We start from the raw sequence: 13,809 nt of genomic DNA, 5'->3' as shown, positions 1-13,809 counted from the left end.
CAAGCTACTTAAATAAAAAGGACATTTTAATGGAACACTGTTTCATCATAAAATCGGAACATCATAAAATTTCCAAGTCAGAATTTCCGTCTCCCAGCGACCACACAAGGGTCTTCTCCTGAAGCCTGGCACATGAGAATTATGTTGTGTCATTAGGTAAACCAAGTGCCAAGCGCTCGGCTGGTAATGGCCGTTCTTAATTCCGCCAAGCGCTTAGCAGGACAGAACTCCCCTCGGGCAACCATCCGTGCTCCCCGCACCCAGGAAGATAAGATTCTTCTGCGAGTAGGCAGAAGAAGAATTAGAGAAGGGAGAAGGGGAAAAAGAAGGCTGAAAAGAATGAGGATGAGTCGTAAAAGGAAGGAGAAGAGACGGAGGAAGCGGCTTAAGATAGAATTCTCTCGGACGATATCCATCAACGCACAAACAGGGAAACATGGTATTATACTGAGCGGCTTAAGAGGAAAAATAACAGAGAAAATGAAAGATAAAGAAATACTTGGCTGGCTGGAACCCCTTCTGGACCTCAACCTCCAAATAATCCAGTCACGAAAACGTAAGAAATGAATTAAAGGAAAAGCAGTAAGAATTAACATCTAAAGATAAAGAAAAACATACCAAGAGCATGAAATTACAAAGATATACCAAACAAAGAGTAACAAAGGATAACAGTAAGGATTTCTTAACAAATGGGAAATAAACCTGATTAAGGTGTGCAAAAAAATAACAGAATTAAAAGAAGACATTTCATGGAGATATAGAACATTTGTTTATAGTTTAGTTTTCAGAGGTGATTAATTTAAAAAAAATTAAAAGAGAAGATTTGAATAATCTAAAATGAGTATATTGAATGTATATTAATGGCGCAATGTTACTCATTTCAAAATGGAAAATCCTATGAATGAATACTGAGAAAACTATGGCATTTATTTTCTTGGTTTACCACTATAATGATGCCAAACAGAATTCGATTATTCTTGAATATATATATATATATATATATATATATATATATATATATATATATATATATATATATATATATATATATTATATATATATATATATATATATAATAAATTTGAGTTGTGGAATAATGTTGCTTTTCAATTAACATCCGAGGAAATTAGTTCTTTACATAAATTTTAAAACTTTCAAACAAAAATAATTATGTTACAATGCTTTATTAAGAATATCATTAAAACAACAACAGATTTAGTCAAACAAATAAAACATGCTATAACAGAACAAAAAATGTCATGATATAAAAGGACAGCAAGAAAAGCAAAGGTACTCTGTAGAATTTTATTATGTTATATGAAAGAGCTAAAATACTGAAGCATAGATCATAAGCAAACTGCACATAGCCCTTAATTATATTTCGCAATATTTAGATTATTTCAATATCCTACCTAAAAAAAAATTGTATATGGCATTGTATATAAGGTGTAATAGCCTTTATCAAGAAATATGTTCTATCTTCAGACATTTAAACTTAGGCACCTACGACATAAAATACTTTCATGAAAGGTGTATGGAGAGAAACTTTATTTTGCCGTACAAAAATACCCAAAGTATACGGAATAAACAAAGTCCAACTGAGAATCTGATGTACCAACTGTTATCAAAAATAAAGGACTGATTCCCCCAGTTGGAGCAACATTAACGATTACCAATTTCGCCAAAAATAATAACGTTAATCTACACATTTCCTTTTAAACTGGCTCAGCCGACATCATTTTCCTCAACATTAACGATTACCAATTTCGCCAAAAGTAATAAAGTTAATTTCCGCATTCCCTTTCAGATTGGCTCAGCCGACATTTTGTTTCATAATTTATAGCAATAGCTTTGTATCGCAGCCATAAAAGTGCTGCCAGTGCAAAGTTTATCAATGCTATGAACGTTAAGTAAGGATCTCCGTATTTGGAATTTCCGCGTGGGTCAAATTTCGAAATGCCATGTATGCAAGAACTGACAAGTGGCATTAAAGCGTAAACGTATGTTGTACAAACATACATTGAATAGAGAGAGAGTTTCCAAATATTTCATGTAGGTTATAACACCTCTGCATTTGGAAGGCACGATGTAGATTCAAAAAGACCAAATGTCCATTAGAACTGTGGAAAAATGTTGCCCTTCAGTGAACTGTACGGAGAAAATCGTTCTTTACTAAAATTTGACAAAATTTCACCCGTAAATAACTCTGATTTCCAAAGTGTCTTATTAAACCAGCAAGAGATTTAGTCGAAATGTTTCCCTTCTATAACCAAAAAAATAAAAATAAAAAAAATAAAAATCTCGATATGCAGTGGAAAACAAGAGAAGCAAAATACTCTGCAGAATTTTAGTACCTTATGAGTGAAAATACTGAGCATTACCATTGTATACATACCCCTTATTTGTGTTTCGTATTATTTAGTTTGTCTTAATACCTATTTTCAGGAAACATGTTCTATTTTATGGTATGTAGGCTTAGGCGTCCATGACAAAATAACATTATGCCAAATCAAAGTCCTTCAAAAGAAGGCATCTTGCTTATCCCATATAAAAAAATGGGAAAAAACGTTAAACGAAGAAAAAATGATGGAGATTGGACAGAAACTATTATGCCTTCAAAAATGGATTCTGAAGTATACGGAATAAGCAGAGTCCAACTGAGAATCTGATCTACCATCTGTTATCAGAAAAATGGCTGATTGGAGCAGCGCTCATCACTACCAATTTCGCCAAACATAATAAAGTTGATATCCACATCTCCTTCCAAACTGGCTCAGCCGATATCATTTTCGTTCATTATTTATGGCAACATTAAAACGAAGCTTTTCGCAGATTTTGTATCGCAGTGACGAAGTACAGCCGATGCAAAGTCCAGAAGTAATGTTTGGAACTCTGTGTTAGAAAATTCAGAGTGAAAAATTTCGAAATTCCCTGCACGCAAGACCTGACAGTAGACATAAGCGTAAATGTATGTTGTACAAACAGACATCGAATAGGGAGTGTTTGTAAATATTTCATGTAATTCGTATTTCTGCATTTAGAAAAACCGATAAGGATGCAGAAACAATGAGTGTCGCTTAGACTTAGTGTATTAGATTATATATATATATATATATATATATATATATATATATATATATATATATATATATATATATATATATATATATATATATATATATATATATATATATATATATAGTTATATATATATATAATGTATATATATATATATATATATATATATATATATATATATATATATATATTTTATATATATATATATATATATATATATATAAATATATATATATATGTCTATATATGTCTATATATGACATAAGTTCTGAAATGGAGTGCCTCTGATAGGTGATATGCTTGAGACTCTCAACCCCAAGTTCTTTTTTCCACTTAACTACTAATTAAAAATTTCATTTCGCGCACTCACACACACACACACACACCATACCATACATGCATAAACAAAAACCAAAGCAGTCTCAGAACGAATTATCTTGTGACTGATGATTTCTCTTTTCTAAAGACTTTCTTTCCCTCAGATGTTATGAAATTAGGAATGTTCTGAACTCTCATAACATGAGTGCATCCATTTGATCACTTATAACCTGAAACAGTTATCTTGCAATGCACAATAGCAGCGCCTTTGATTGTTTGATAGTGAACCTGCAAATGATGAGTTTCTGTTATCTAATGAAGCGAAACGACATTATTAAAGTAAAATAATAACTCCTGATTGGTAGATAACCCTAATTAGTGGACCTGATGCCTAGATTCTCTCTCTCTCTCTCTCTCTCTCTCTCTCTCTCTCTCTCTCTCTCTCTCTCTCTCTCTCTCTCTCTCGATGTTCTTTATTAAAGTAGGAGCGTACAAAATGTTTGTTAATAGTTTTGCGATGACATTTTTTCTCAATATTATTCTCTCTACCCTTATAAAATATTGCTTTTAGCAAATGCTCTGCCAATTATGAGTTTACGTCTATGTACAGACGAAAATGGGTAACTGGTGGACACCCTTCAGTCTCCCGTTGCTTTTTGAGAATCGATGTAAGATAAAAAAAAAAAAAAATGGCGCATATCAACAGTCTTCATCTAACCTAGAAATGAGAATAATAAGCGATAAAATGTTACTGAAATTTCTTATCACACCATCTCTGAGAGAGAGAGAGAGAGAGAGAGAGAGAGAGAGAGAGAGACTTGTAGTTCACAGACCTAGATTGTCAGCTAATCAGAAGCTGTGATTTTAATCATTAACATGCTGGCCTCGCCCACCAAGTAATAAGAAATTTCTTTGCTCTAAAATAACCATTCACCGTCGAAGCCAAAATCTATTTAGGAAATGAAATGAAATTAATTCATACATCTTTTGACAGTTTAAAATATTAGCATTGTCATTAACGGCTGATGAAAGAAAAGCATCGACCACAAAATAATGAATAATTAAACAGCTTTCATATTTAAAAGCAGTCAACTTGTATATATGTATATGTAATATTATATATATATATATATATATATATATATATATATATATATATATATATATATATATATATATATATATATATATATATGAGAGAGAGAGAGAGAGAGAGAGAGAGAGAGAGAGAGAGAGAGAGAGAGAGAGAGAGATAACTCCACACCTTCGTTCACCCGCAGTATATATACTGATAGCAGTCAACTAACCAACAGCAACCCAATTATCTCTTTAGGGGAAAATGACGTCACTTGTTTTAATAGAAATTTTCTATACTTATACATAAATACATACATATATACATATATATACATATATATATATATAATATATATATATATATATATATATATATATATATATATATATATATATATATATATATATATATATATATATATATATATATTAAATTCATGACTGACGAAACTCATAGCATTTCCTCAGAAGAGGCAAAGTTCATGGAAATCATATTTTCGATTAAAAATCTCCATTTGTGTCCTTTATTGCTTTGGGCCTCAGCGTCGCACCTTCACTTAAATAAAAAGCTTTATTTCTCTTTCACTGAGGAATGTCAAGGCAGAAATGGAAAAGCGCCATATGAAACTGTCCGAGTTTCTGTCTCAAATCATGTGGTCTTCAATGCGAGGAATATTTAGTTCAAAACTAAGTAATTTTTTTTTATTCTACTTCCACCGGACTAATACTAGTTATCGTTATATAATCGTATATCTTTATGTGCTGACAAAACATCTTTTACTTAAGCCGTGTTTAATGCTGTTTAACCGCTGACCAGTTTCCCATGTTCGGTTATTTGTTGAACAAAAAAGTAACAAGTTTCAACATATTTAATCCAGTACATTTAACATACTGAGCGTTAAAATGAATAAAGGATTTTTTCATATTCAATCCAGTACATTAAAATTGAAAAATTTTTCCACGTAAATTGTCTATACCAAAACGTCAAATTTAGGTTGCTTTGAAAAGATTCTGTTGGGTAAGGTGAAGGCAAATAACTACTTGAAAAATATTTAGTATCTTAAGAAGTTTATGGCCAGCCTAAAAATAACGAAAACAGCTTCTTTCAGGGTAAACGAGTTTTATTAGAAATGATTAATAATATGAAAATATCATAACAGAAAAAGAATGCAGATTTTAATATTCGCAGTCTTCTGGATCACATTTAGTCTATACCAAGGTCGTAAACGCAAGGACAAACATTTTATCGTAAGTAACAAAGTTAAATATTTTAATCAAAATATCCTATTTAATTAAAAAAAAATCTCTGAAACAGTTTATTATCATGTTTCTAATGGAACGTATTCAGAAAATATCGACGATCTCAAGAAATTGAGGTGACGAAAGTTTGAGTCGTTTTCGTATTATGACGGGATAACATTTAATTATACTACTGTAATATTATGCCTCGTACATCCTCACAAAACAGGCTATCTTTTTGGGGTCCTTATAGTTCCTCAACATCTTACAATAACTTCGTTTAACTGAGTTCTTTAAACTGTTCTTTATGCATCCTGAACCAAAATATTAAACCCCTTTTTTTTGTGAATATCTTCATCTAAATATACTTCACCACAAGGGTCTCCAAGATTCATTTATCTATTTATTTATTTCATCCAGTCGCCTCTAATGAATCCATATAACTTGTGTTTGTAGTTAATGAAAGAAAGGCTCTGCTAATCCCTGAAGCTGTAACTTTAAACGTTTGCTCAGCATATACTATGTTTTGAGGCTTAGGCATAACAGCGTTGTATAGAAGCTGATATGCAGAGTGTGTATTAAATACTAACGTATTCACTACATCGACCGTCACCCAGTCTGTTTCGGAGTGGTGAACCTCATCAAGATGTGGAATGTCTGCCAACGACGGCTTTCATATACCTGAATTATCTCAGTAATTATCCACATATATCCCCTCTACAAGATAATTTTTCTTCTTTGTAAACCAACGGTCCCATACTCGAATAATGGAATATCGAGAGCTAGAACTTTAAGTAGGTTAAAGTTGAAGAAAAACTACTTACAATGACGAAGAAAAAGTTCACGTGTCCCGTGATTATTTTGTTATTGACGGAGTAACGTATAAAACCTTTCTTTCAGTAACTTCAAATTCAGCTGGATACCAATACTAATATGGATGACTATAAAGGGATTAAACTGAACTGTTATAAAATGGAACTCTAGAAAACTGGTCAGATGAAGTCTTTTTTTTATAAAGAGCGAGACCAAAGGATTAACAATATAGAATATGGAAATATTAAATTCTGGGGTAGAAAATTTACGACGCGTGGTGTAGATTAAAAATCTGAAAAAGCCAAATTCTTCAGTATCTAAAATACATCAAGTGTTGAATCAGTACTGTTTTGAAGTCTTTTGCGTCAGTTGCAAATACCATTGAAACGATACTCAAACGTTTGACTAATAGTCATTAGAGAACAAAAACTTTTTTTTTTATAAAATCTCATCTGAAAGCAATACATAAAATTCCATAGTCATAAAATCCTTTTTTTTATTAGCATGTGGCAAGAGTAATGTGAAAAAAAAATCAACAAAATAAAAAGATAGAAATACATACTAATTGAGCCCATTTACTTGAAGCAAGAAACAAAAATAACATTGGATAAAATTTCTCTTGGGAACGAAGAATAAATCCCCTTGCTACTCTAGATCATATTCTTTTAGCTCGAGAGTTTTAAGGACAGAAGTTTCATTTATAACCTGAGGGAAGCAGAGTACTCTGAAATAATATTAAATTTCGATAACAATCGCCAATATCTTTTCTCAGCAAAATGGTTTTATTTTCATGTCTGTAATTTCCGTTGGGAAATATTAACATTAGATATCTTTATCTTATTTGACAAAAGGGATAGAAGACAAAGAGAAGCCACGTGCATTCATTTATCATAAACTCGGGAAAAACTGCAAATTATTTTGACAAGAACATTTCAGTCTTAACATTCCAGTGTACAAAAAAAAAAAAAAAAAAAAAAAAAAAAATATATATATATATATATATATATATATATATATATATATATATATATATATATATATATATATATATATATATATATATATATATATATATATATATTAAACACCGTTAGAATAATAGTACTGATGTTCCTATGACCATTTTTCATACCTGAATATACCTGACGTGTTAAGTTCTCAGGAATAAATTCCTCTGCAATTGCGTTATTATTTGCATGGAAAATACGCATAAATATGCATTTTTTTATGATGTCCGATTTCACGACCAATAATGCTACGTCATCCATCATCCGTGTGTGTGTGTGTGTGTGTGTGTATCTGTCTATTTGCCTTTCTCTCTCATTCCTATCTATTTCCATTGTGGTCCTGAAACTACATTATAAGGGGACTCCTTTACACCCGACGTCTCCAAATATCCTTGACAGTGGCAGTGTCTATAAAACACTTGATCTTGATAGGCCTTTCGAGAAAAGGTCTTAAAAGAAAGGTCGCTCTCACAAAAAAAGCTACAGGTCAAGGGTCTCAGAAGAATTGCTGGTTCTTTGATTAACGCATTAGGGACTGATAACCGTTTGCTAGTTTCACTGTTGACAAGTAGCACCTCAAGAGAATGCAGATGCTGATGGTCTGCAAAGTAAAAAGCGCACACAAGTTCTTGGAGTTTAAGCGTTGAAGGCAATAAAGGAAGATCTCTGTCAAAGTAGTTTCTTGAGGACTGTTAAGCAGCAAATCCTCCATCAATAGACTAAACTATTACTGCCGTTATTAGTTAGAAGGTAACAATGTTTCCAGTATTCTTGTCCCAAGAAAAGGTCCCGTGAAGCTGTTGTTATTTAGACAGGAGAGGAATACGCCGGTAATTGTAAAACAAAAGACCTACAGGAAATGAGACACTGATGAACAGTACCGTGTTTAATTTCAGCATCAGATGATATATTTTTTAAATTCAGGAGGAAATAAAGCTGCAAGACTAATTTAATTTATAGTACTGGTAAATTTTCAGAATTAATCAGCATTTTAGTTTTCTGTAAATGAAAACTACTGTGCCGGCTGTCTGTCCGTCCGCACGTTATCCTGTCCGCCCTCAGATCTTAGAAATTTCTGAGGCTAGAGGGCTGCAAATTGGTATGTTGATCACCCACCCTCCAATCAAAATTGCAGTCCTCTAGCCTCAATAGTTTTTATTTTATTTAAGGTTAAAGTTAACCATAACTGTGCTTCTGGCAACGATATAGGATAGGCCACCACCGGGCCGTGGTTAAAGTTTCATGGGTCGCAGCTCATACAGCATTATACCGAGATCACCGAAAGATAGATCTATTTTCGGTGGCCTTGATTATACGCTGTAGCGGCTGTACAGAAAACTCGATTGCGCAGAAGAAACTTCGGGGCATTGTTTGCTTGTTTACCAACGCAAATACAAATATGAAGGGAGAAAGCAGTATAAAACTAATCCTAAATTCATAGTTTTTCTTTCGTCGAGTCTGAGTCCTCGCTGATTTCACCAGGTACTAACCTTTTCCAGATACCTGTACAGGTCAGTGGTGAGTATATTTAGCATTTTGTAAGAGTTTATAATTGCAACAAGAGAATCATCTTTTGAGCAAGAACATGTACTATAATTATCTAGATTTTTGAAAAACAAAAGGTCACCGAACAACATCAGAAGGAGAAGACGTTGTAGATGGTGTACTTTATAAACACCATTAGTTATATAAAATAACTGTTACTTTTCTAATTTATGTAATTTTTTCTTTAATGAACCTATCAATTTTTCATATTTAACCTCAAATGATTTTTCTATTTTACTTTAACGATTATTGAAATTGCGCTCAAACTTTTAGCTATACGGCCTGTCTGAAAAGCATTTGATGATATTGCTCGATATTTTACTGCAAGGGTAAATTTAGTGAAGTCAATAAACAAAAGAAAGACGATAAACAGAAACGGCGTCGTGATACAACAAATATTCTATTCGAAATCACAGCGGGGCGCTCTGGCCCTCAAACATTTCCGTCGCTTCTCGTAATGTCGCCGTAAAGTGTGTGTGTGTGTGTGTGTGTGTGTAAATAAAAAAAAATTCATTTGCCACAAAAAACTTAATAATCAACGACTGAAAGTTCCTAATGTCCATCTCTGAAATCTTAGGCCAATCCTATTCCACATGTAGGAAGGGTTATCACACAATTAAGTATTTTATGTATATCACATGTTTGCGCAGATTAGACTTCATATGGATAACGTGCTTTAAACAAAATTACATTATACGGTATATAACACTTAGTGGAAAAATACTTTTCAAAATTGCGTTGAACATATCTCTCCTCTTCTTCAAAGTATCTGTAGAATCTGGAAAATGGAAACGGCCAGGAAACGATAATATTGACAGTGTAATATTGAAATAGTGATAACAGTGAATAAAAGGAATAGTGAAAGGATGAGGAAATGGAAGGGGCATTCTAAGAATTGGAAGTCTCGATTCGTGACAATTCTCTGATGTCAATGAGCATGACGTCACTGGCAACGTCGATCGAGGTTTTATTTGGACATATTGTAGAAGAGTTTAAGTGATTTAAGAGTCAACATTAGAAATACCGCTACAATTGTTAGACACACACAGAGAGAGAGAGAGAGAGAGAGAGAGAGAGAGAGAGAGAGAGAGAGAGAGAGAGAGAGAGAGAGAGAGATCATTCTAAAACTGGCTGGATGCAGAAAATATGGAAAAAACTTGAACACTGTAAGATGCAGTGCATATTATGCTAATTTTATTATTAAAGTATCTGGCACCAGATAAAATCTGTCCGTGACTTTATGTAACCCTGACAGAGAGAGAGAGAGAGAGAGAGAGAGAGAGAGAGATGCAGAAAATACATTATGGGAAAAATAAATAAAAAAACTTGAGCATTATTAATGTTTTTTTTATTGTATCAGGCATCAGCTCAAGTCTGTCCGCAAAGTTATGTATCACTGAGAGAGAGAGAGAGAGAGAGAGAGAGAGAGAGAGAGAGAGAGAGAGAGAGAGAGAGAGAGAGAGAGAGAACTAAGAATGGAATGATTATTTTAAATCTATATAAAGCTGGGCTTACAGACTGATCCAACTTGTTGTGATGACGTTGCAAGACCAACGCAGTGGTACCCATTATTCTAATCATCACATATTTTCCAAAAATTTACTCTGATTGTCTAATAAAGGGAAAACATGACCCCAAAACGACAAGATTAGCCTTGGTTAAAATATTCATGAATGGCAGATGCTTGCTTTTGTCATGTGGAAATTTGTTTCAATAACAATTATTTGCATGGAAGCCTACCTGCTTAATCTGTGTAATCTCCATTGTTTCAAATCAAAGACAATGAACGAAGGTGAAGTTAATTTCAGCATAAAATCTTTCTGCCCTAAGGCTAACAGGAATTTCAAATTGATGCTCTTTTTATCTATCTGTTATATATATATATATATATATATATATATATATATATATATATATATATATATATATATATATATATATATATATGTATATGTATGTGTGTGTGTGTGTGATGAAAAATCGGATGAAGGATAGCAAAGAAAAAGTGGGGTTTGGGCACAAAGGAAAAATGGACTTCCCACTTGGAGATAATGCCACAGAAATCTATGTATCTATCTATATATATATATATATATATATATATATATATATATATATATATATATATATATATATATATATATGCATGTGTGTATGTATTTTATATACATACATATACACAATACCACAGAAATTGGGGGAAAAAAGATTTCCACACGGCTTTTCTTTACCTTAGCTTATACATGACTTGGGAGTCTAAAATACCAACCGTCTACGTTTCACCTCAATGCTTCGAAACGCACCCATCTCTCCTGACCCAGGTATGAAGTTATAAAAATCTTTTACTTTTTTGCCATATGCTTTGTCATGCATAAGCATATCAACAAAATATTAGGAGTTAGAAAAATACAAGAGCATTTACATCATCTGTCAAGAATGGCGTTCCAGAGCTGTTGCATTTTTCCTTGGAACTTTGGGATATCTTATGCTTTTTTTTCACTGAAGAGTAGAATTGTATTAAAGGTCCCTGTGGCAATGATTCGCACACATCATTTCCCCAGAGGAAAGTGTTTTAAACTAAAGATTAAAATGGGGTTAAAATCCCGAAGCTGTTGCAGAAGACTGTAAATATCATTAGACATTGAGCTGAAAGTAAATATTTGTCATGATTTCTCACATTACTGAAGGTGTATTGCTGAAGGCGTGTTATCTCTGGGCTTATGCACTGTGTCACTTTAAAAAATGCCTTCTTTGAAAGATATAACCTTGATTCCTAAATTTTTGGTCATGGAACTGAATAATGTGGTGCAAAATCTCTAAACTATTTTTATTCTAATGGAAGATAAGATTGCAGTTATGTGATCATATAAACTGAGGGTCGAACTGTAAGGGTGATTGAACGCACACACACACATATTTATATATATATATATATATATATATATATATATATATATATATATGTGTGTATATATATACATGTGTATATATATATATATATATATATATATATATATATATGTGTGTGTGTGTGTATATATACATGTATATATATATATATATATATATATATATATATATATATATATATATATATATACAAGAGATTGAAAAAGGTAGTAATTAAAGAACTAAGTATTTTGAATAAGTAGGGGTAAATTTCATTTCAAGAAATTAATCCAAAGTCAGCAAATATTGAACAAATGCATCTTAGATTAAAAGATGCAACTGAATAGATTTAGACCTGCTATCATGCAATCTTATGTAGGTGGATTAAATACGAAAGACAGAAAGGGAGGCAGTGGCGAATGATGAAAGAGCAGAGGAAGTTAGTTTGAACTACAGTGTTCGTGGAAAGGTGTTTTGAGTTAATGGGAATAAAAGTAAGGCTGCTATATAATATATACTGGGCAGAATATATAAAGCATGTGTGATAGGAATAACTGGTCCCTTGTGTAAAGCGGAAAGGATATCGAAACTAAAAGTTAAAAGGGCTTAACATTACTTCGTACACCAGGTAATGTGTATGGAAGGATTCTGAGTAAGGATACGCATGTGAGAAGTTTGGGAGTAAAGTTAGAAACCTAAATGTGGTGTATACAGTCCTTTTGTTATGAGGAATAATACGACCTTGAGAGGTTTTTCTTTTAAATTTAACACATATTCAACAAAATTCATGAAAAGTGATTCTCAAACGGGGCTAGTCTTCCAGCGATTAAATTACGAATCATATTCCTGAAGCCTCGCACCTGAGAGATATGTTGTGACGTCCGGTATACCAAGTGTGGAGAGCTTGTCAGGTAATGGCCGCTCTTAATTCAGCCAAGCGTTTAGAATGGCTGAACTCCCTTAGGACAATCATTTGCCTCTGCATTGCGAGGCAAGAAGAAGAAGAAGAAGAAGAAGAAGAAGAAGAAGAAGAAGAAGAAGAAGTCTAGAAAGAGGAGCGGAAGGAGGAAGTGAAGGAACAATCTCCTTTAACACTGAAAGAAGAAGAAGAAGAAGAAGAAGAAGAAGAAGAAGAAGAAGAAGAAGAAGAAGAAGAAGAAGAAGTCTAGAAAGAGGAGCGGAAGGAGGAAGTGAAGGAACAATCTCCTTTAACACTGAAAAGAAGAAGAAGAAGAAGAAGAAGAAGAAGAAGAAGAAGAAGAAGAAGAAGAAGAAGAAGAAAAGAGTCTAGAAAAAGCGGAAGGAGGAGGAAATGAAGGAACAATCTCCTTTAACACTGAAAGAAGAAGAAGAAGAAGAAGAAGAAGAAGAAGAAGAAGAAGAAGAAGAAGAAGAAGAAGAAGAGGAAGTCTAGAAAGATGAGCGGAAGGAGGAGTGAAGGAACAATCTCCTTTAACACTGAAAGAAGAAGAAGAAGAAGAAGAAGAAGAAGAAGAAGAAGAAGAAGAAGAAGAAGAAGAAGTCTAGAAAGATGAGCGGAAGGAGGAAGTGAAGGAACAATCTCGTTTAACACTGAAAGAAGAAGAAGAAGAAGAAGAAGAAGAAGAAGAAGAAGAAGAAGAAGAAGAAGAAGTCTAGAAAGAGGAGCGGAAGGAGGAAGTGAAGGAACAATCTCCTTTAACACTGAAAAAGAAGAAGAAGAAGAAGAAGAAGAAGAAGAAGAAGAAGAAGAAGAAGAAGAAGAAGAGGAAGTCTAGAAAGATGAGCGGAAGGAGGAAGTGAAGGAACAATCTCCTTTAACACTGAAAGAAAAGAAGAAGAAGAAGAAGAAGAAGAAGAAGAA

At 33.0% G+C, this 13,809-nt stretch overlaps 2 protein-coding genes across 2 annotated transcripts in view; both read left to right on the top strand.

The window, feature by feature from the left end:
* The window catches only part of LOC136851795 (arginine/serine-rich protein PNISR-like), a 30,601-nt gene extending 17,344 nt beyond the window's left edge, over positions 1-13,257 (top strand). Inside the window, exon 2 of the mRNA XM_067126106.1 lies at positions 12,958-13,257. Coding sequence (XP_066982207.1) covers positions 12,958-13,257 — 300 coding nt within the window. The remainder of the gene's footprint in view (positions 1-12,957) is intronic.
* A 21-nt stretch (positions 13,258-13,278) lies between these two features.
* Positions 13,279-13,809, top strand: part of LOC136851794 (nucleolar protein 58-like) — a 1,420-nt gene continuing 889 nt past the window's right edge. Inside the window, exon 1 of the mRNA XM_067126105.1 lies at positions 13,279-13,374. Coding sequence (XP_066982206.1) covers positions 13,279-13,374 — 96 coding nt within the window. The remainder of the gene's footprint in view (positions 13,375-13,809) is intronic.

The sequence above is a fragment of the Macrobrachium rosenbergii genome, chromosome 24 (genome assembly GCF_040412425.1).
Source record: "Macrobrachium rosenbergii isolate ZJJX-2024 chromosome 24, ASM4041242v1, whole genome shotgun sequence".
Taxonomy (NCBI): domain Eukaryota; kingdom Metazoa; phylum Arthropoda; class Malacostraca; order Decapoda; family Palaemonidae; genus Macrobrachium; species Macrobrachium rosenbergii.
Note: the sequence above shows the minus strand (reverse complement) of the source record. Positions and strands in the feature narration are given on the sequence as shown.